The 21109-nt window shown below is 50.4% G+C and overlaps 1 protein-coding gene across 1 annotated transcript in view; it reads left to right on the top strand.

Moving 5' to 3' along the window:
• LOC121293973 overlaps nucleotides 1-21109 on the top strand; it is a 217818-nt gene that overhangs the window by 101102 nt on the left and 95607 nt on the right. Inside the window, exons 13-14 of the mRNA XM_041217474.1 lie at nucleotides 14744-14862; nucleotides 18143-18211. Coding sequence (XP_041073408.1) covers nucleotides 14744-14862; nucleotides 18143-18211 — 188 coding nt within the window. The remainder of the gene's footprint in view (nucleotides 1-14743; nucleotides 14863-18142; nucleotides 18212-21109) is intronic.

Below are 21109 nucleotides of genomic sequence, written 5' to 3'. Positions count from 1 at the left end.
CTGGTTTTTATAATCGCTGCTGGTTTCTGTAATCGCTGCTGATTTCTGTAATCGCTGCTGGTTTTTATAATCACTGGTTTTTATCACTGCTGGTTTCTATAATCGCTGCTGGTTTTTATAATCGCTGCTGGTTTCTGTAATCGCTGCTGGTTTCTGTAATCGCTGCTGGTTTCTGTAATCACTGCTGGTTTGTGTAATCTCTGCTGGTTTGTGTAATCACTTCTGGTTTGTGTAATCACTGCTGGTATTTATAAGCACTGCTGGCTTTTATTATCACTGCTGCTTTCTGTAATCACTGCTGGTTTTTATGAGCACTGCTGGTTTTTATGAGCACTGCTGGTTTTTATTATCGCTGCTGGTTTCTGTAATCACTGCTGGTTTCTGTAATCACTGCTGGTTTCGGTAATCACTGCTGGTTTTTATGAGCACTGCTGGTTTTTATTATCACTGCTGCTTTCTGTAATCACTGCTGGCTTTTATGAGCACTGCTGGTTTTTATTATCACTGCTGGTTTCTGTAATCATTGCTGATTTCTGTAATCGCTGCTGGTTTTTATGAGCACTGCTGATTTTTATTATCGCTGCTGGTTTTTGTAATCGCTGCTGGTTTTTGTAATCGCTGCTGGTTTTTGTAATCGGTGCTGATTTCTGTAATCACTGCTGATTTCTGTAATCACTGCTGGTTTCTGTAATCACTGCTGGTTTTTATAATCGCTGCTAATTTCTCTAATCGGTGCTGATTTCTGTAATCACTGCTGGTTTCTGTAATCACTGCTGGTTTCTGTAATCACTGCTGGTTTTTATAATCGCTGCTGGTTTTTATAATCGCTGCTAATTTCTGTAATCGTTGCTGGTTTCTGTAATCACTGCTGGTTTCTGTAATCGCTGCTGGTTTCTGTAATCGCTGCTGGTTTCTGTAATCGCTGCTGGTTTCTGTAATCGCTGCTGACTTCTGTAATCGCTGCTGGTTTTTATAATCGCTGCTGGTTTCTATAATCACTGCTGGGTTCTGTAATCACTGGTTTCTGTAATCACTGCTGGTTTTTATAATCGCTGCTAATTTCTGTAATCGGTGCTGGTTTCTGTAATCACTGCTGGTTTTTATAATCACTGCTGGTTTTTATAATCACTGCTGGTTTTTATAATCACTGCTGGTTTCTATAATCACTGCTGGTTTCTATAATCACTGCTGGGTTCTATAATCACTGCTGGGTTCTGTAGTCACTGGTTACTGTAATCACTGCTGGTTTCTGTAATCACTGCTGGTTTTTATGAGCACTGCTGGTTTTTATTATCACTGCTGCTTTCTGTAATCACTGCTGGTTTTTATGAGCACTGCTGGTTTCTGTAATCACTGCTGCTTTCTGTAATCGCTGCTGGTTTTTGTAATCGCTGCTGGTTTTTGTAATCGCTGCTGGTTTTTGTAATCGCTGCTGGTTTTTGTAATCGCTGCTGGTTTGTGTAATCGCTGCTGGTTTCTGTAATCACTGCTGGTTTCTATAATCACTGCTGGTTTGTGTAATCACTGCTGGTTTTTGTAATCGCAGCTGGTTTTTGTAATCGCTGCTAATTTCTGTAATCGCTGCTGGTTTCTGTAATCGGTGCTGATTTCTGTAATCACTGCTGGTTTCTGTAATCACTGCTGGTTTTTATAATCGCTGCTGGTTTCTGTAATCACTGCTGGTTTCTGTAATCACTGCTGGTTTTTATAATCGCTGCTAATTTCTGTAATCGCTGCTGGTTTCTGTAATCACTGCTGGTTTCTGTAATCGCTGCTGGTTTTTATAATCACTGCTGGTTTTTATAATCGCTGCTAATTTCTGTAATCGTTGCTGGTTTCTGTAATCACTGCTGGTTTCTGTAATCGCTGCGGGTTTCTGTAATCGCTGCTGGTTTTTATAATCGCTGCTGGTTTCTATAATCACTGCTGGGTTTTGTAATCACTGGTTTCTGTAATCACTGCTGGTTTTTATAATCGCTGCTAATTTCTGTAATCGGTGCTGGTTTCTGTAATCGCTGCTGGTTTTTATAATCACTGCTGGTTTCTATAATCACTGCTGGTTTCTATAATCACTGCTGGTTTCTATAATCACTGCTGGGTTCTATAATCACTGCTGGGTTCTATAATCACTGCTGGGTTCTATAATCACTGCTGGGTTCTGTAGTCACTGGTTTCTGTAATCACTGCTGGTTTTTATGAGCACTGCTGGTTTTTATTATCACTGCTGCTTTCTGTAATCACTGCTGGTTTTTATGAGCACTGCTGGTTTTTATTATCACTGCTGGTTTCTGTAATCACTGTTGCTTTCTGTAATCACTGCTGGTTTTTGTAATCGCTGCTGGTTTTTGTAATCGCTGCTGGTTTTTGTAATCACTGCTGGTTTGTGTAATCACTGCTGGTTTGTTTAATCGCTGCTGGTTTCTGTAATCACTGCTGGTTTCTATAATCACTGCTGGTTTGTGTAATCACTGCTGGTTTTTGTAATCGCTGCTGGTTTTTGTAATCGCTGCTGGTTTTTGTAATCGCTGCTGGTTTTTGTAATCGCTGCTGGTTTTTGTAATCGCTGCTGGTTTTTGTAATCGCTGCTGGTTTTTGTAATCGCTGCTGGTTTTTGTAATCGCTGCTGGTTTTTATTATCACTGCTGCTTTCTGTAATCACTGCTGGTTTTTGTAATCGCTGCTGGTTTTTGTAATCGCTGCTGGTTTTTGTAATCGCTGCTGGTTTTTATAATCGCTGCTGGTTTTTATTATCACTGCTGCTTTCTGTAATCACTGCTGGTTTCTGTAATCGCTGCTGGGTTTTGTAATCGCTGCTGGGTTTTGTAATCGCTGCTGGGTTTTGTAATCGCTGCTGGTTTTTATAATCACTGCTGGTTTTTATAATCACTGCTGGTTTTTATAATCACTGCTGCTTTCTGTAATCACTGCTGCTTTCTGTAATCGCTGCTGGTTTTTATAATCACTGGTTTCTGTAATCACTGGTTTCTGTAATCTCTGCTGATTTCTGTAATCTCTGCTGGTTCGTGTAATCTCCGCTGGTATTTATAAGCGCTGGTGGGGTACAATTTTCCCATTGTCACGCAGGAGTGGACCTCCGCACGTCCACAAGTAAAATGATGCGTGGTGACTTCGGGCGAGCGTCCTGGCGTTACCACGCACCAAAGCGATATTTCGCTGGGTGGGCGTGCAATAATGTCGAACGCGTGCCCACTATTAATTAACGGGCCCCTTAAGGCCCTTGAGTGTTCGATCGCCGATTTTTCAGCGCCCGTGCAATCTTCGGGTTGACGCACGGGCGCAGCGGGCAGGATACGTTTGTATTAACCTCATCAACGGGCGGGATAAGAGGTTTCAATGGGGTTGCGAGTGTGCACAGTCAAGTATTTATTTTTGCAAGTTTTTCAAAATTGCCTGTGTGATCTGCAGTACTTCAAACGCATCCCAGTTGCTTTTTCAGGTCAGCACTCTGCAGTGAAGAATCTTTTCCAGGCCGGCAGGTTTCAGGAAGCCTTCCCCTAGCCTGGGAATGGGATCTGAACTGTCTTCTGGAGGCAGCTCCCCTGCAGAGCAAGGGAGGACTAGAAGGAGGCCAGGAATGCACATTCAGCCTCCAGGGGAGCCACCTTTGGGAGGACAGGTGCAGGCACAAAGGGTGCAGGGCCAAGAGATGGACCAAGGCAGAAGGGGCCGCAGAAGACACCACTATCCTGCTGCCAGGGTTTACAGGCGGCGAAGCAGCTACCTCAGTATGTCTGAGATGCAGTGCTGAAGGAGGCTTCGACTGTGAAGGGAGACAGTCAACTATATCTGTCAGACGATTGGCCCTGAGATCTCCCCTAACTGTGTGGGTGGACACCCCATGCCAGTGGCTCTAAAGGTCACAGCTGCCCTCAGCTTCTCTGCCTCTGGCTCCTTCCAGGGTGATCTCCTGCTGTGTCTTCCAGTGAGCTGTCCACACTGTGTCAAGCAGGTTACAGTCGCTCTGTTCAGGCGGGCATTGACTTTCATTCACTATCGCTGGGACGAGGCCAGCCAGACGCAGTGAGCCAGAGGCTTCGTGGCCATTGCTGGCTTCCCCCGTGTCCAGGGTGCTATAGACTGTACACATGTGGCCATCAAGGTGCCAGTGGGTGAGCCCGGTGCCTTCGTCAACAGGAAGGGCTTCCACTCCATGAATGTGCAGATAGTGTGTGACCACAGGATGCTGATTCTCCAAGTCTGTGCAAGGTACCCAGGCAGCTCCCACGACGCCTACATCCTCAGACACTCCCAGGTGCCGGGGCTCTTCAGTGCTCCAGCCCGGCTGGACGGATGGCTGCTGGGTGACAAGGGCTATCCCCTCAGAAGGTGGCTCATGACCTCTCTCCACCACCCAAGAACAGAATCTGAGCAGCGCTACAATAGGAGCCTCCACAAGGGCTGTGGTGGAGAGAACCATCGGTCTTCTCAAGATGTGCTTCTCAAGATTGCTTGGACCGCTCGGGGGCGCACTCCAGTACCCCCCACATCGTGTCTCAGTGATAGTGGTTGCATGCTGTGCTCTCTACAATCTTGCGCTGGAAAGGACATTGACACAGTGTCTGTGGCTGCACACGATGAATCCAGCAGAGAGTCCGAGGATGAGCACACACAGGGAAATGCTGAGGGGGTAGACGCTGACCCGGGACTACTCCAGGGAGGTAGGGACACCTACCTGTTGGCTTTAATCCAACAAACCTTCAGCTAGAACACCACAGATGGATATCAGGACAAGCCTGGGTTGTCGACTCGATACTCAACGCCGAAGTGCAAAATCGGCCAGGTTAGCAGCAGTCACTCAGGGCCTTGTTAATAAAGCTGAACGTCCAACAAAGCACTCATTACAGTTTTGGAAACCATCCACATGCAGAAGAAAAGAGGCAGCCTCAGCCATGGTAACATCTCTGAATTTCATGTGTCAAGCAAACCAACTTATTACAAAAAAAGACACTAGTGTTACACATCAAATAAAATCATAAGGGCCTCATCTCAGGCCAATGAGCACCAGTGATAAACCCGTGGTGAGCCTAAGGTGCTTATGTTTCTGTTTCTGGGTGCTGTGTCTTGGTGCTGCCCCCTCGCTGGGACTGGTATCTGAGACAGCTGCTGACCCTGCTATCCTGTTGGCCTCGATGACCTTGGCGGACGTCCTCTGGCCTGTGGAGCCTGTGCTGGCCCCACCTGGGAGGGAGCTGCCAGTTCCACAGCTGCATCTCCCCAGTCACCACAGCCTCACTGGATGCCACAGTCACTGGCAGAGGGGCGGAGGAGCTGCGGCCCTCACCCGGAGGGCCCTGAGAGGAGCCCGCAGAGACGCCAGGCAGCTGCTGCACCGATGTGAGCTAGCTTTGGACCACCCTGCTCACCGTGGATGGATGGGCACTGAGCTGGGAAACTTAATGCCTACACCATCTCCCACACTGGCACTGACCAGCTGAGGTCAATGCTGATGCGAGGATTTGCTGGTCCGAGTGCATCCCCAGGAAGCCCTGATGGGTCTCCTGGAGGAGCCTCTCCACGAGAGTCGCCACTCTCTCCATGGAGGACGCATGGCGCTTGGACATGTGGCTCATTGCTTCAGCAAGCGTCTGCATGGACTCCTTCACCACGGAGACCAAGCCAAGCATAGCCTCATGTATCTCCCCAAGATGCTCCCACACACCTGACCGCATTTCCTGCAGCTGCTGCATTGTGGATGTCTCAAGAGGCTCATCATCAGGCACCGACTGGGCATGTGCCTGGTCCCCTGCAGTCCTTGGACTGCTGGCACCATGGGCACTCTCTGTCTCTGCCAGCTCCTCCAGTGAGTGTGAAGTGCCCTCACTGCTGTGCCCTGGGACACCAGCTGATGTTCAAATTCCCACTGAGGTGCTAGTATCTGTGCTGGTGCCTGCCTGGCAGAGATGGTGTGAGGCTGGTGAGACTTCAGGCCCCTCAGGTGTGAGAGGGGGGTCTCTGCTCCACTGATGCTGAAAGGAAGAACAAGGACATTGGATCAGTTAAAGTGGAGACAATGACAAAGCGCATCCCTGTCCTCGGATCATTATGTGCTCATCCTTCCATAAGCAATGGTCAAGCCATGTTGCAAAATTAAATCACTTAACATTCAGCACTGCTCTGGCTGCTGGGAGAACAATGCTGACCTCACTGTTGGGCATAAATACCTGACTGCAGCATCCCAGCCTCACCGACACCAGTGGAGCTGGGTGCGTGGTGCCTCTCCACTTCAAGGGCCTCCTGCTTGCAACGGCTTAGAATGGCGATCTGTGCCTGGCCGCTCTGCCATGTTATGAGCATTCTCCTCCTGAAAATGAGAGACCAGCATTGATTAGTGCAAATTGTACATGGACTCTCTTCACACCCGGCCCACCCCAACCAGAGTGAGACATATCAGGCCTCCAGTGCCTCCTCACTCCGCTGCTGCCGATCACTCAGACAAAGATGCTAGGCCAGTTCCCCACCCCCCCATGGACACCTGCTACCTACATCACATTAGGAACCACATGGTTTACCCTTCCATAGGAAGGAGGCGCAAGCATGTGGAGCACAGAGGGCAGCAGATGGTTCATTGCCAACGCCACCTTGAAGCTCCCCTCCCAGCATCTCATCACCCTGACCTGGACATGTCCTGGAGTTCCAGCTCTGTGCCCAGGTGCAGCTCCTCCAGGCTGCCCCCAAACCAGTCATTTGGGTCTCAGTGTAACACATGCTGTGGGTGCAGAACCCATTTCTTCACCTGACCTCAGCATGGGCAATATCTGCTGGCCCACCCGGCGAAGGTCACGTGCTGCCAGTGATTCAATGCTGGAATTGGGGGTGGGGGGGGGAAGCTGACCGGCTGGGTTAAGTGACCAATGCCAACATTGTCCTCACCCTGCCAGAGCACAAGAAGTCACTGAAGCGCTTGTGACACTGGATCCAGGTGCACTGCAGCACATTGCAGGAGCTCACCACCTCCACCACCTCCTCCCAGGCACGTTTCGTCATGTGGGGGGGTCTCCTCCTTCCATCCCGGGGGACCAGCACCTCCCACCATGCAGCTACCTCCTCGAGGAGGACAGCAAGGCAGTCATCAGAAAAACGAGGGGCACACTGGCCCCCCCGACCTACCCTCCGGCCTGGCCTGTCCCACTGTCTGTCCCCCCTGCCCTACCCTCCGGCCTGTCCCGCTGCCCTACCCTCCGGCCTGTCCCCACTGCCCTACCCTCCGGCCTGGCCTGTCCCCACTGCCCTACCCTCCGGCCTGGCCTGTCCCCACTGCCCTACCCTCCGGCCTGTCCCCACTGCCCTACCCTCCGGTCAGGCCTGTCCCCACTGCCCTACCCTCCGGTCAGGCCTGTCCCCCTGCCCTACCCTCCGGCCTGTCCCACTGCCCTACCCTCCGGTCAGGCCTGTCCCTACTGCCCTACCCTCCGGCCTGTCCCACTGCCCTACCCTCCGGCCTGGCCTGTCCCCACTGCCCTACCCTCCAGTCAGGCCTGTCCCCACTGCCCTACCCTCCGGTCAGGCCTGTCTCCACTGCCCTACCCTCCGGCCTGTCCCCACTGCCCTACCCTCCGGCCTGTCCCCACTGCCCTACCCTCCGGCCTGGCCTGTCCCCACTGCCCTACCCCCCGGCCTGTCCCACTGCCCTACCCTCCGGCCTGGCCTGTCCCCACTGCCCTACCCTCCGGCCTGTCCCCCTGCCCTACCCTCCGGCCTGGCCTGTCCCCACAGCCCTACCCTCCGGCCTGTCCCCACTGCCCTACCCTCCGGCCTGTCCCCCTGCCCTACCCTCCGGCCTGGCCTGTCCCCACAGCCCTACCCTCCGGCCTGTCCCCACTGCCCTACCCTCCGGCCTGGCCTGTCCCCACTGCCCTACCCTCCGGCCTGTCCCCACTGCCCTACCCTCCGGCCTGGCCTGTCCCCACTGCCCTACCCTCCGGCCTGGCCTGTCCCCACTGCCCTACCCTCCGGCCTGGCCTGTCCCCACTGCCCTACCCTCCGGCCTGGCCTGTCCCCCCTGCCCTACCCTCCGGCCTGGCCTGTCCCCCCTGCCCTACCCTCCGGCCTGTCCCCACTGCCCTACCCTCCGGCCTGGCCTGTCCCCCTGCCCCACCCTCCGGCCTGGCCTGTCCCCCCTGCCCTACCCTCCGGCCTGGCCTGTCCCCCCTGCCCTACCCTCCGGCCTGTCCCCCTGCCCTACCCTCCGGTCAGGCCTGTCCCCCCTGCCCTACCCTCCGGCCTGTCCCCCTGCCCTACCCTCCGGCCTGTCCCCACTGCCCTACCCTCCGGCCTGTCCCGCTGCCCTACCCTCCGGCCTGGCCTGTCCCCCCTGCCCCACCCTCCGGCCTGTCCCCACTGCCCTACCCTCCGGCCTGGCCTGTCCCCACTGCCCTACCCTCCGGTCAGGCCTGTCCCCACTGCCCCACCCTCCGGCCTGGCCTGTCCCCACTGCCCTACCCTCCGGCCTGTCCCCACTGCCCTACCCTCCGGCCTGGCCTGTCCCCACTGCCCTACCCTCCGGCCTGTTCCCACTGCCCCACCCTCCGGCCTGGCCTGTCCCCACTGCCCTACCCTCCGGCCTGTCCCCCCTGCCCTACTCTCCGGCCTGTCCCCACTGCCCCACCCTCCGGCCTGACCCCCTGCCCTACCCTCCGGCCTGTCCCACTGCCCTACCCTCCGGCCTGTCCCACTGCCCTACCCTCCGGCCTGTCCCCACTGCCCTACCCTCCGGCCTGTCCCCACTGCCCTACCCTCCGGCCTGTCCCACTGCCCTACCCTCCGGCCTGGCCTGTCCTCACTGCCCTACCCTCCGGCCTGTCCCCACTGCCCTACCCTCCGGCCTGTCCCCACTGCCCTACCCTCCGGCCTGGCCTGTCCCCACTGCCCTACCCTCCGGCCTGGCCTGTCCCCACTGCCCTACCCTCTGGCCTGGCCTGTCCCCACTGCCCTACCCTCCGGCCTGTCCCACTGCCCTACCCTCCGGCCTGGCCTGCTGACCAGAAGCCCTCTGCTGTGGCCTTGCACTTACCATTGTGAGCAGCCAAGAAACGGCGGGCAGACCTTCATTTAAACAGGCTGCAGGACTCAGCGGCCTGTGCAGGCTCACTGCCACCTACACACTCCCGCTATCATCGGGAGCCGCAATTCACACTGGGCGGGCCTTAATTGGCCTGCCTGCGTAAAATGGCGGTGTGGACCTGATTGCTGTCCACCCCCGTTCCTGTTCCTCCTCCCCGCCAACCGGAAAATTCAGGCACTGGTTTCTATAATCGCTGCTGGTTTCTATAGTCACCGCTGGTTTCTATAATTGCTGCTGGTTTCTATAATTGCTGCTGGTTTCTATATTCACCGCTGGTTTCTATAATCGCCGCTGGTTTCTATAGTCCCCGCTGCTTTCTATAATCGCCGCTGGTTTCTATAGTCGCTGCTGATTTCTATAATCGCTGCTGGTTTTTATAATCGCTGCTGGTTACTATGGTCACTGCTGGTTTCTGTAGTCGCTGTTGGTTTCTATAATCGCTGCTGGTTACTATGGTCACTGCTGGTTTCTGTAGTCGCTGCTGGTTTCTATAGTCGCTTGCTGTTTTCTATAATCGCTGCTGGTTTCTATAGTCGCTGCCAGGTTCTATAGTCGCTGCTGGTTTCTATCGTCACTGCTGGTTTCTATAGTCGCTGCTGGGTTCTATCGTCACTGCTGGTTTCTATAATCGCTGCTGATTTCTGTCGTCGCTGCTGGTTTCTATAATCGCTGCTGGTTTCTATAATCGCTGCTGGTTTTTGTCGTCGCTGCTGGTTTTTGTCGTCGCTGCTGGTTTTTGTCGTCGCTGCTGGTTTCTATAGTCGCTGCTGGTTTCTATAGTCGCTGCTGGTTTCTATAATTGCTGCTGGGTTCTATAGTCGCTGCTGGGTTCTATAGTCGCTGCTGGGTTCTATAGTCGCTGCTGGGTTCTATAGTCGCTGCTGGTTTCTATCGTCACTGCTGGTTTCTATAATCGTTGCATGGTTTCTATAGTCGCTGCTGGGTTCTATCGTCGTTGCTGGTTTCTATCGTCGTTGCTGGTTTCTATCGTCACTGCTGGTTTCTATCGTCACTGCTGATTTCTATAATCGCTGCTGATTTCTATAATCGCTGCTGGTTACTATAGTCGCTGCTGGTTACTATAGTCGCTGCTGGTTACTATAGTCGCTGCTGGTTACTATAGTCGCTGCTGGTTTCTGTAGTCGCTGCTGGTTTCTGTAGTCGCTGCTGGTTTCTGTAGTCGCTGCTGGTTTCTATAATCGCTGCTGTTTTCTATAATCGCTGCTTGTTTCTATAATCGCTGCTGGTTTCTATAGTCGCCGCTGGTTTCTATAATCGCCGCTGGTTTCTATAGTCGCCGCTGCTTTCTATAATCGCTGCTGGTTTCTATAGTTGCTGCTGATTTCTATAATCGCTGCTGGTTTTTATAATCGCTGCTAGTTTCTGTAGTCGCTGCTGTTTTCTATAGTCGCTGCTGGTTTCTATAGTCGCTTGCTGTTTTCTATAATCGCTGCTGGTTTCTATAGTTGCTGCTGATTTCTATAATCGCTGCTGGTTTTTATAATCGCTGCTGGTTACTATGGTCACTGCTGGTTTCTGTAGTCGCTGCTGGTTTCTATAGTCGCTTGCTGTTTTCTATAATCGCTGCTGGTTTTTATAATCGCTGCTGGTTACTATGGTCACTGCTGGTTTCTGTAGTCGCTGCTGGTTTCTATAGTCGCTTGCTGTTTTCTATAATCGCTGCTGGTTTCTATAGTCGCTGCTGGGTTCTATAGTTGCTGCTGGTTTCTATCGTCACTGCTGGTTTCTATAATCGCTGCATGGTTTCTATAGTCACTGCTGGGTTCTATCGTCACTGCTGGTTTTTATAATTGTTGCTGGTTTCTATCATCACTGCTGGTTTCTATAATCGCTGCTGGTTTCTATCGTCGCTGCTGGTTTCTATCGTCACTGCTGGTTTCTATAATCGTTGCTGGTTTCTATCATCACTGCTGGTTTCTATCATCGCTGCTGGTTTCTATCATCGCTGCTGGTTTCTATAATCGCTGCTGGTTTCTAAAATCGCTGCTGGTTTCTATCATCGCTGCTGGTTTCTATCATCGCTGCTGGTTTCTATAATCGCTGCTGGTTTCTGTCGTCACTGCTGATTTCTATAATCGCTGCTGGTTTCTATCATCGCTGCTGGTTTCTATCATCGCTGCTGGTTTCTATCATCGCTGCTGGTTTCTATAATCGCTGCTGGTTTCTGTCGTCACTGCTGATTTCTATAGTCACTGCTGGTTTATATCATCGCTGCTGGTTTCTATAATCGCTGCTGGTTTCTATAATCGCTGCTGGTTTCTATAATCGCTGCTGGTTTCTATAATCGCTGCTGGTTTCTATAATCGCTGCTGGTTTCTATAGTCGCTGCTGGGTTCTATAGTCGGTGCTGGTTTCTATCGTCACTGCTGGTTTCTATCATCGCTGCATGGTTTCTATAGTTGCTGCTGGGTTCTATCGTCACTGCTGGTTTCTATAATCGTTGCTAGTTTCTATCATCACTGCTGGTTTCCATAATCGCTGCTGGTTTCCATAATCGCTGCTGGTTTCCATAATCGCTGCTGGTTTCTATAATCGCTGCTGGTTTCTATCGTCACTGCTGGTTTCTATCATCACTGCTGGTTTCCATAATCGCTGCTGGTTTCCATAATCGCTGCTGGTTTCCATAATCGCTGCTGGTTTCTATAATCGTTGCTAGTTTCTATCATCGCTGCTGGTTTCCATAATCGCTGCTGGTTTCCATAATCGCTGCTGGTTTCTATAATCGCTGCTGGTTTCTATAATCGCTGCTGGTTTCTATCGTCACTGCTGATTTCTATAATCGCTGCTGGTTAATATAGTGGCTGCTGGTTTCTGTAGTCGCTGCTGGTTTCTATAGTCGCTGCTGGTTTCTATAGTCGCTGCTGTTTTCTATAATCGCTGCTTGTTTCTATAATCGCCGCTGGTTTCTATAGTCGCCGCTGGTTTCTATAGTCGCCGCTGGTTTCTACAGTCGCCGCTGGTTTCTACAGTCGCCGCTGGTTTCTATAGTCGCCGCTGGTTTCTATAGTCGCCGATGGTTTCTATAATCGCTGCTGGTTTCTATAGTCGCTGCTGGTTTCTATAGTCGCCGCTGGTTTCTAGAGTCGCCGCTGGTTTCTATAATCGCCGCTGATTTCTATAATCGCTGCTGGTTTTTATAATCACTGCTGGTTTCTGTAGTCGCTGCTGGTTTCTATAGTCGCTTGCTGTTTTCTATAATCGCTGCTGGTTTCTATAGTCGCTGCTGGTTTCTATAGTCGCTGCTGGGTTCTATAGTCACTGCTGGTTTCTATCATCGCTGCTGGTTTCTATAATCGCTGCTGGTTTCTATCGTCACTGCTGGTTTCTATAATCGTTGCTGGTTTCTATCGTCACTGCTGGTTTCTATAATCGCTGCTGGTTTCTATAATCTCTGCTGGTTTCTATAATCTCTGCTGGTTTCTATAATCTCTGCTGGTTTCTATAATCTCTGCTGGTTTCTATAATCTCTGCTGGTTTCTATAATCTCTGCTGGTTTCTATAGTCGCAGCTGGTTTCAATCGTCACTGCTGATTTCTATAATCGCTGCTGATTTCTATAATCGCTGCTGGTTACTATAGTCGCTGCTGGTTTCTGTAGTCGCTGCTGGTTTCTGTAGTCGCTGCTGTTTTCTATAATCGCTGCTGGTTTCTACAGTCGCCGCTGGTTTCTACAATCGCTGCTGTTTTCTATAATCGCTGCTGTTTTCTATAATCGTTGCTGTTTTCTAAAATCGCTGCTGGTTTCTATAATCGCTGCTGGTTTCTATAATCGCTGCTGGTTTCTATAGTCACCGCTGGTTTCTATAGTCGCCGCTGGTTTCTATAGTCGCTGCTGATTTCTATAATCCTTGCTGGTTTTTATAATCGCTGCTGGTTACTATGGTCATTGCTGGTTTCTGTAATCGCTGCTGGTTTCTGTCGTCACTGCTTGTTTCTATAGTCGCTGCTGGTTTCTGTAGTCGCTGCTGGTTTCTGTAGTCGCTGCTGGTTTCTGTCGTCGCTGCTGGTTTCTGTCGTCGCTGCTGGTTTCTGTCGTCGCTGCTGGTTTCTATAGTCCCTGCTGGTTTCTGTCGTCACTGCTGGTTTCTATAATCGTTGCTGGTTTCTATCGTCACTGCTGGTTTCTATAATCGCTGTTGGTTTCTATAATCTCTGCTGGTTTCTATAGTCACCGCTGGTTTCTGTAGTCGCCGCTGGTTTCTATAGTCGCTGCTGATTTCTATAATCGCTGCTGGTTACTATGGTCATTGCTGGTTTCTGTCGTCGCTGCTGGTTTCTGTCGTCGCTGCTGGTTTCTGTCGTCGCTGCTGGTTTCTGTCGTCGCTGCTGGTTTCTGTCGTCGCTGCTGGTTTCTGTCGTCGCTGCTGGTTTCTGTCGCCACTGCTGGTTTCTATAATCGTTGCTGGTTTCTATCGTCACTGCTGGTTTCTATAATCGTTGTTGGTTTCTATAATCTCTGATGGTTTCTATAGTCACCGCTGGTTTCTGTAGTCGCCGCTGGTTTCTATAGTCGCTGCTGATTTCTATAATCCTTGCTGGTTTTTATAATCGCTGCTGGTTACTATGGTCATTGCTGGTTTCTGTAATCGCTGCTGGTTTCTGTCATCACTGCTGGTTTCTATAATCCCTGCTGGTTTCTGTCGTCGCTGCTGGTTTCTCTCATCGCTGCTGGTTTCTCTCATCGCTGCTGGTTTCTCTCATCGCTGCTGGTTTCTATAATCGCTGCTGGTTTCTATAATCGCTGCTGGTTTCTATAATCGCTGCTGGTTTCTGTTGTCGCTGCTGGTTTCTATAATCGCTGCTGGTTTCTGTAGTCGCTGCTGGTTTCTGTAGTCGCTGCTGGTTTCTATAATCGCTGCTGGTTTCTATAGTCGCTGCTGGTTTCTATAGTCGCTGCTGGTTTCTATAGTCGCTGCTGGTTTCTGTCGTCGCTGCTGGTTTCTGTCGTCGCTGCTGGTTTCTGTCGTCGCTGCTGGTTTCTGTCGTCACTGCTGGTTTCTATAGTCCCTGCTGGTTTCTGTCGTCACTGCTGGTTTCTGTCATCGCTGCTGGTTTCTCTCATCGCTGCTGGTTTCTATAATCGCTGCTGGTTTCTATAATCGCTGCTGGTTTCTATAATCGCTGCTGGTTTCTGTTGTCGCTGCTGGTTTCTATAATCGCTGCTGGTTTCTATAATCGCTGCTGGTTTCTGTCACCGCTGCTGGTTTCTTTGGCGTTGCTGGTTTCTGTAGTCGCTGCTGGTTTCTGTAGTCGCTGCTGGTTTCTATAATCGCTGATGGCTTCTATAGTCGCTGCTGGTTTCTGTCGTCGCTGCTGGTTTCTGTCGTCGCTGCTGGTTTCTGTCGTCGCTGCTGGTTTCTGTCGTCGCTGCTGGTTTCTGTCGTCGCTGCTGGTTTCTGTCGTCGCTGCTGGTTTCTGTCGTCGCTGCTGGTTTATATCATCCCTGCTGGTTTCTATAATCGCTGCTGGTTTCTGTCGTCGCTGCTGATTTCTATAGTCGCTGCTGGTTTTTGTCGTCGCTGCTGGTTTCTGTCGTCGCTGCTGGTTTCTGTCGTCGCTGTTGGTTTTTATGTGGTTTGTAACACTTCTAGTTTGATTTAATGGTTCTGTGGTTTGTAACACTTCTAGTTTGATTTTTCAGCTCGATCGAATTGAACTGAATCCATTGAAGAAGCAACTCGAAGATAGATGGCAATCGATTCGGCAACAGTTGCTGAAGCATAAAGATTCTGAGCATGAAGGAGCTGCAGGTCTAAAGAAGTGAGTTCACCGGAGTCCCCCAAGACAGTCTGAGGCACACGCGCACACACGAGACAGCTTGTCCCACTCACACTGACAGCTTCGGAACAGCAATTGCTGCAAATAATGAAACTGATAGCTCACATTGAGTGTTCTATTCCAGAAAGCCATGTGGTAAAGGATAGAACTAGAGCCAATCTTTATGCACGTTTATATTTATTTACAGGATTACACATTACAAGCATATGCAACCTAACCCTATTTTTATAAAGGCTCAAGTGAATACCTACCACATGCAAATATTTTTTTGATCCTTTCATGGGATGTGGGTGTCGCTGGCAAGCTCAGCAATTGTTGTCGATCCCTAATTGTCCTTGAACTGAGTGGCTTTCTAGGCCATTTCAGAGCACAGTTAGGAATTAACCACATTACTGTGGGTCTGGAGGGTCCAGATTTTTTTTTCTACAATCTATGATAGCTTCATGGTCACCGTTACAGAGACTAGCTTTAAATTCCAGATTTTATTAATTGAATTTAAATTCCACCAGCTGTCATGGTGGGATTTGAACCCATGTCCCCCAGAGAATTAGGCTGGGCCTCTGGATCACTAGTCCAGTGACTGCACCAACATCTAACCATTATAGAAAATTCTATACAATTAACAGATTCCCTTCTCTCTCTCAAAATAAAAATTTGAATTTATATATACAGCCAAAATTTCAAAACAAAGTATATCAAAAGCCTTCATAATCTGTACAAAGCATTACATTGTTAAATGCCCCTCCTCTAGGATCACTGAATCCCCCACTATCGACATCCTGGGGGTTAGCATTGACCAGAATCTGATTGGACTAGCCATATAAATACTGTGGCTACAAGAGCAGGTCAGAGGCTGGGAATCCTGCGGTGAGTAACTCACCTCCTGACTCCCCAAAACCTGTCCACAAGCCACAAGTCAGGAGTGGGATGGAATACTCCCCACTTGCCTGAATGAGTGCAGCTCCAACAACACTCAAGAAGCTTGACACCATCCAGGACAAAGCAGCCCCGCTTGATTGGCACCACATTCACAAACATTCACTCCCTCCACCACCGACGCACAGTAGCAGCAGTGTGTGTACCATCTACAAGATGCAATGCAGGAATTCACCAAGGCTCCTGAGACAGCACCTTCCAAACCCATGACCACGACCATCTAGAAGGACAAGGGCAGTAGATACATGGGAACACCACCACCTGCAAGTTCCCCTCCAAGTCACTCACCATCCTGACTTGGAAATATATCGCCGTTCCTTCACTGTCACTGGGTCAAAATCCTGCAACTCCCTCCCTAACAGCACTGTGGGTGTGCCTACACCACATGGACTGCAGCGGTTCAAGGAGGCAGCTCAGCACCACCTTCTCAAGGGCAATTAGGGATGGGCAATAATGCTGGCCTTGCTAGTGACGCCCATGTTGCATGAATGAGTTTAAAAAAAAAAACATTATTGAAACAGCTGCACTGGAAAACCCATCAGGAAAATTAGCATGTGGACCATCACTTAAAATGACTACTTCCTTGTTCTTTCGGTCACTCAAGGATGGGAACTTTAAGTGCGCATATCTGCAAGTTTAATTTTTTTCAATATTTTATTTACCCTTAAAATATTTTCTATGGATTTCCTCATAGCATTTAACTCCAACTTCAAAAATAGCATCTGGTCTAGTCTGAGTGTCCAACCAGTTCAACTATTCAATCAATCTTCACAATTGGTCTTTCTTTTTTTTTCTTCATTCATGGGATTTCACTGGCATTTATTGCCCATCCCTAATTGCCCTTGAGAAGGTGGTGGTGAGCTGCCTTCTTGAACCGCTGCAGTCCATGTGGTGTAGGTACACCCACAGTGCTGTTAGGAAGGGATGGTGAGTGACTTGAAGGGGAACTTTCAGATGGTGCTGTTCCCATGCATCTGCTGCCCTTGTCCTTCTAGATGGTGGTGGTCGTGGGTTTGGAAGGTGCTGTCTAAGGAGCCTCGGTGAATTCCTGCAGCACATCTTGTAGATGGTACACACTGCTGCTACTGTGTGTCTGTGGTGGAGGGAATGAATGTGGATGTGGTGAGTTAATCATCACACAATTCCCAGCCTCTGACCTGCTCTTGCAGCCACAGCATTTATATGGCTAGTCTAGTTCAGTTTCTGGTCCAGCAATGATTATAGAAACCAGCAGCGATTATAGAAACCAGCAGCGATTACAGAATAAACTCCAAACTCTTTCCAACTATTTAGTTCCTTTGTTTTGCCCTTCATTACTTTATCCTCAGGTCTATTGGCTGCCATCAAAACTTCAGTCATGAGCATTTCTGCTCCTTAGTTCTGTACCGAGGTTGTTCTGTGTTCTTCATTGTGCAATCTATTCAAGCTATGGCCTTTGCTTACACCTTTATGCCTGTAGGGACTCCAGCTGTGAGATCTCTCTTTTGCACTATCTGTGGGTCTTGTCCCATACATTTATATCCATGGCAACCATCTTGTTAAAATCAGGTGCCAATGAAGACTTACATGGGATGGGATGGAGTACCCTCTGACATTGTGTACAGATTCTCTCTAATCTCTCCTATTAGTCTGGTCTTCAATCAAACCTACATCTTTTAGTAGGATTTCTAATCTTTGACAAGTTGGATGAGCAAATTGTCTATGTAATTTTAAGATTATTTGCTTTCTTTCTCTCTGATTCTTATTACCTGATCCCATTAATACTTTTCAAACATCAGGTTTTATTCGGGGGATACAATAAAAACCTTGACTAGTAAACAGTGCAGATCCACTGAATTTCCAAAAAAAATTGCTTTATATGCTCCATGTCAAATTTCAGGCTTTTTCGTAGACTGTCAATAACATAGATATCTCACTAGAGACAACATAGATATCATACATATCTCACTGGAGACAATGTAGATATCTCACTAGAGACAACATCAGTACTCGTCAAATGTTTCACCCAGCTATCTTACATAGAATTGCAACTCACTTCAGAGACCTCAATGTCATCATCAAATCTAAAGTCATTTGGACTCTTATATTCCTTAACCTTACATTGATCCTCAGTACTTGATGAATCAAGGTAACAGTTCAGCATAGAAAATGTTGGAAATACTCAGCAGATCTGGCAGCATCTGTAGAGAGAGAAACAGAGCTAACGTTTCAGGTCTGTGTTCTTTCATCAGAAGTGTGGAGAGTTAGAAATGTAACTGTTTGCTGCTTCACACCTTTTGAGCTGACTTCAATGCTCCATCACTGATCTGCTCTTCCTATCTGACAGACAGCTCATCAGCCATTTCCACTGTCTCTCCTGTGATCGACCATTGGATATCAAGGTGCCCACTGGCTTGTAAGTATCAACTTGTCCTTTCCTCGGTGGATTGGGCAGCCTCTGTGGGACAGCCAATGAGTGGGCAGCCTCTGTGGGACAGCCAATGAGCGGGCAGCCTCTGTGGGACAGCCAATGAGCGGGCAGCCTCTGTGGGACAGCCAATGAGCGGGCAGCCTCTGTGGGACAGCCAATGAGCGGGCAGCCTCTGTGGGACAGCCAATGAGCGGGCAGCCTCTGTGGGACAGCCAATGAGCGGGCAGCCTCTGTGGGACAGCCAATGAGCGGGCAGCCTCTGTGGGACAGCCAATGAGTGGGCAGCCTCTGTGGGACAGCCAATGAGTGGGCAGCCTCTGTGGGACAGCCAATGAGTGGGCAGCCTCTGTGGGACAGCCCAATCAGTTGATTCTTTTGAGGAAGCCTTTAAAGTGCTGGATTGATTACTGAATATGGAAAACAATTAAATGGGCTTTTAGAAGGTATTTGATAAAAAAATAGGACTTACATTTTTATAGCACCTTTCACAACCTAAAAACATCCCAAAGTGCTTCACATCTAATGAAGTACTTTTCTTGAAGTGTAGTCACTGTTATAATATAGAAAAAGTGGCATTTACATACAGCAAAATCCCAGAAAAAAACAATAAGATAAAAATCAAATAATCCATTATTTTAGTGCTCATTGTGGAGGGATAAATATTGGTCAGGACACTAATCTTCAAATTAGTGCCTTTGAGTCTTTTACATCTGCCCGACAGAGCTGATAGCAACTCAGTTATAAACATCTCATCCAAATGATAACTTGGCAACAGTGCAGCACTCCCTCAGTACTGACCCTCCGACAGTGCAGCACTCCCTCAGTACTGACCCTCCGACAGTGCAGCACTCCCTCAGTACTGACCCTCTGACAGTGCAGCACTCCCTCAGTACTGAACCTCTGACAGTGCAGCACTCCCTCAGTCCTGACCCTCTGACAGTGCAGCACTCCCTCAGTACTGACCCTCTGACAGTGCAGCACTCCTTCAGTCCTGACCCTCTGTCAGTGCAGCACTCCCTCAGTACTGACCCTCCGACAGTGCGGCACTCCCTCAGTACTGACCCTCTGACAGTGCAGCACTCCCTCAGTACTGACACTCTGACAGTGCAGCACTCCCTCAGTACTGACCCTCTGACAGTGAGGCACTCCCTCAGTACTGACCCTCCGACAGTGCGGCACTCCCTCAGTACTGACCCTCTCACAGTGAGTCACTCCCTCAGTACTGACCCTCTGACAGTGCAGCACTCCCTCAGTACTGACCCTCTGACAGTGCAGCACTCCCTCAGTACTGAACCTCTGACAGTGCAGCACTCCCTCAGTACTGACCCTCTGACAGTGCAGCACTCCCTCAGTACTGACCCTCTGACAGTGCAGCACTCCCTCAGTACTGATCCTCTGACAGTGCAGCACTCCCTCAGTCCTGACCCTCTGACAGTGCAGCACTCCCTCAGTACTGACCCTCTGACAGTGCAGCACTCCCTCAGTCCTGACCCTCTGTCAGTGCAGCACTCCCTCAGTACTGACCCTCCGACAGTGCGGCACTCCCTCAATACTGACCCTCTGACAGTGCAGCACTCCCTCAGTACTGACACTCTGACAGTGCAGCACTCCCTCAGTACTGACCCTCTGACAGTGAGGCACTCCCTCAGTACTGACCCTCCGACAGTGCGGCACTCCCTCAGTACTGACCCTCTCACAGTGCAGCACTCCCTCAGTACTGACCCTCTGACAGTGCAGCACTCCCTCAGTCCTGACCCTCTGTCAGTGCAGCACTCCCTCAGTACTGACCCTCCGACAGTGCGGCACTCCCTCAGTACTGACCCTCTGACAGTGCAGCACTCCCTCAGTACTGACACTCTGACAGTGCAGCACTCCCTCAGTACTGACCCTCTGACAGTGAGGCACTCCCTCAGTACTGACCCTCCGACAGTGCGGCACTCCCTCAGTACTGACCCTCTCACAGTGCAGCACTCCCTCAGTACTGACCCTCTGACAGTGCAACATTCCCTCAGTACTGACCCTCTGACAGTGCAGCACTCCCTCAGTACTGACCCTCTGACAGTGAGGCACTCCCTCAGTACTGACCCTCTGACAGTGCAGCACTCCCTCAGTACTGAACCCCTGACAGTGCAGCACTCCCTCAGTACTGACCCTCCGACAGTGCGGCACTCCCTCAGTACTGACCCTCTGACAGTGAGGCACTCCCTCAGTACTGACACTCTGACAGTGCAGAACTCCCTCAGTACTGACACTCTGACAGTGCAGCACTCCCTCAGTACTGACCCTCTGACAGTGAGGCACTCCCTCAGTACTGACCCTCTGACAGTGGAGCACTCTGTCAGTACTGAACCCCTGACAGTGCAGCACTCCCTCAGTACTGACCCTCTGACAGTGCAGCACTCCCTCAGTACTGACCCTCTGACAGTGAGGCACTCCCTCAGTACTGACTCTCTCACAGTGAGGCACTCCCTCAGTACTGACCCTCCGACAGTGCGGCACTCCCTCAGTACTGACCCTCTCACAGTGAGTCACTCCCTCAGTACTGACCCTCTGACAGTGCAGCACTCCCTCAGTACTGACCCTCTGACAGTGCAGCACTCCCTCAGTACTGAACCTCTGACAGTGCAGCACTCCCTCAGTACTGACCCTCTGACAGTGCAGCACTCCCTCAGTACTCACCCTCTGACAGTGCAGCACTCCCTCAGTACTGACCCTCTGACAGTGCAGCACTCCCTCAGTCCTGACCCTCTGACAGTGCAGCACTCCCTCAGTACTGACCCTCTGACAGTGCAGCACTCCCTCAGTCCTGACCCTCTGTCAGTGCAGCTCTCCCTCAGTCCTGACCCTCCGACAGTGCGGCACTCCCTCAGTACTGACCCTCTG

This window comes from Carcharodon carcharias, chromosome 22 (assembly GCF_017639515.1).
Source record: "Carcharodon carcharias isolate sCarCar2 chromosome 22, sCarCar2.pri, whole genome shotgun sequence".
In the NCBI taxonomy this organism is placed as follows: domain Eukaryota; kingdom Metazoa; phylum Chordata; class Chondrichthyes; order Lamniformes; family Lamnidae; genus Carcharodon; species Carcharodon carcharias.
Note: the sequence above shows the minus strand (reverse complement) of the source record. Positions and strands in the feature narration are given on the sequence as shown.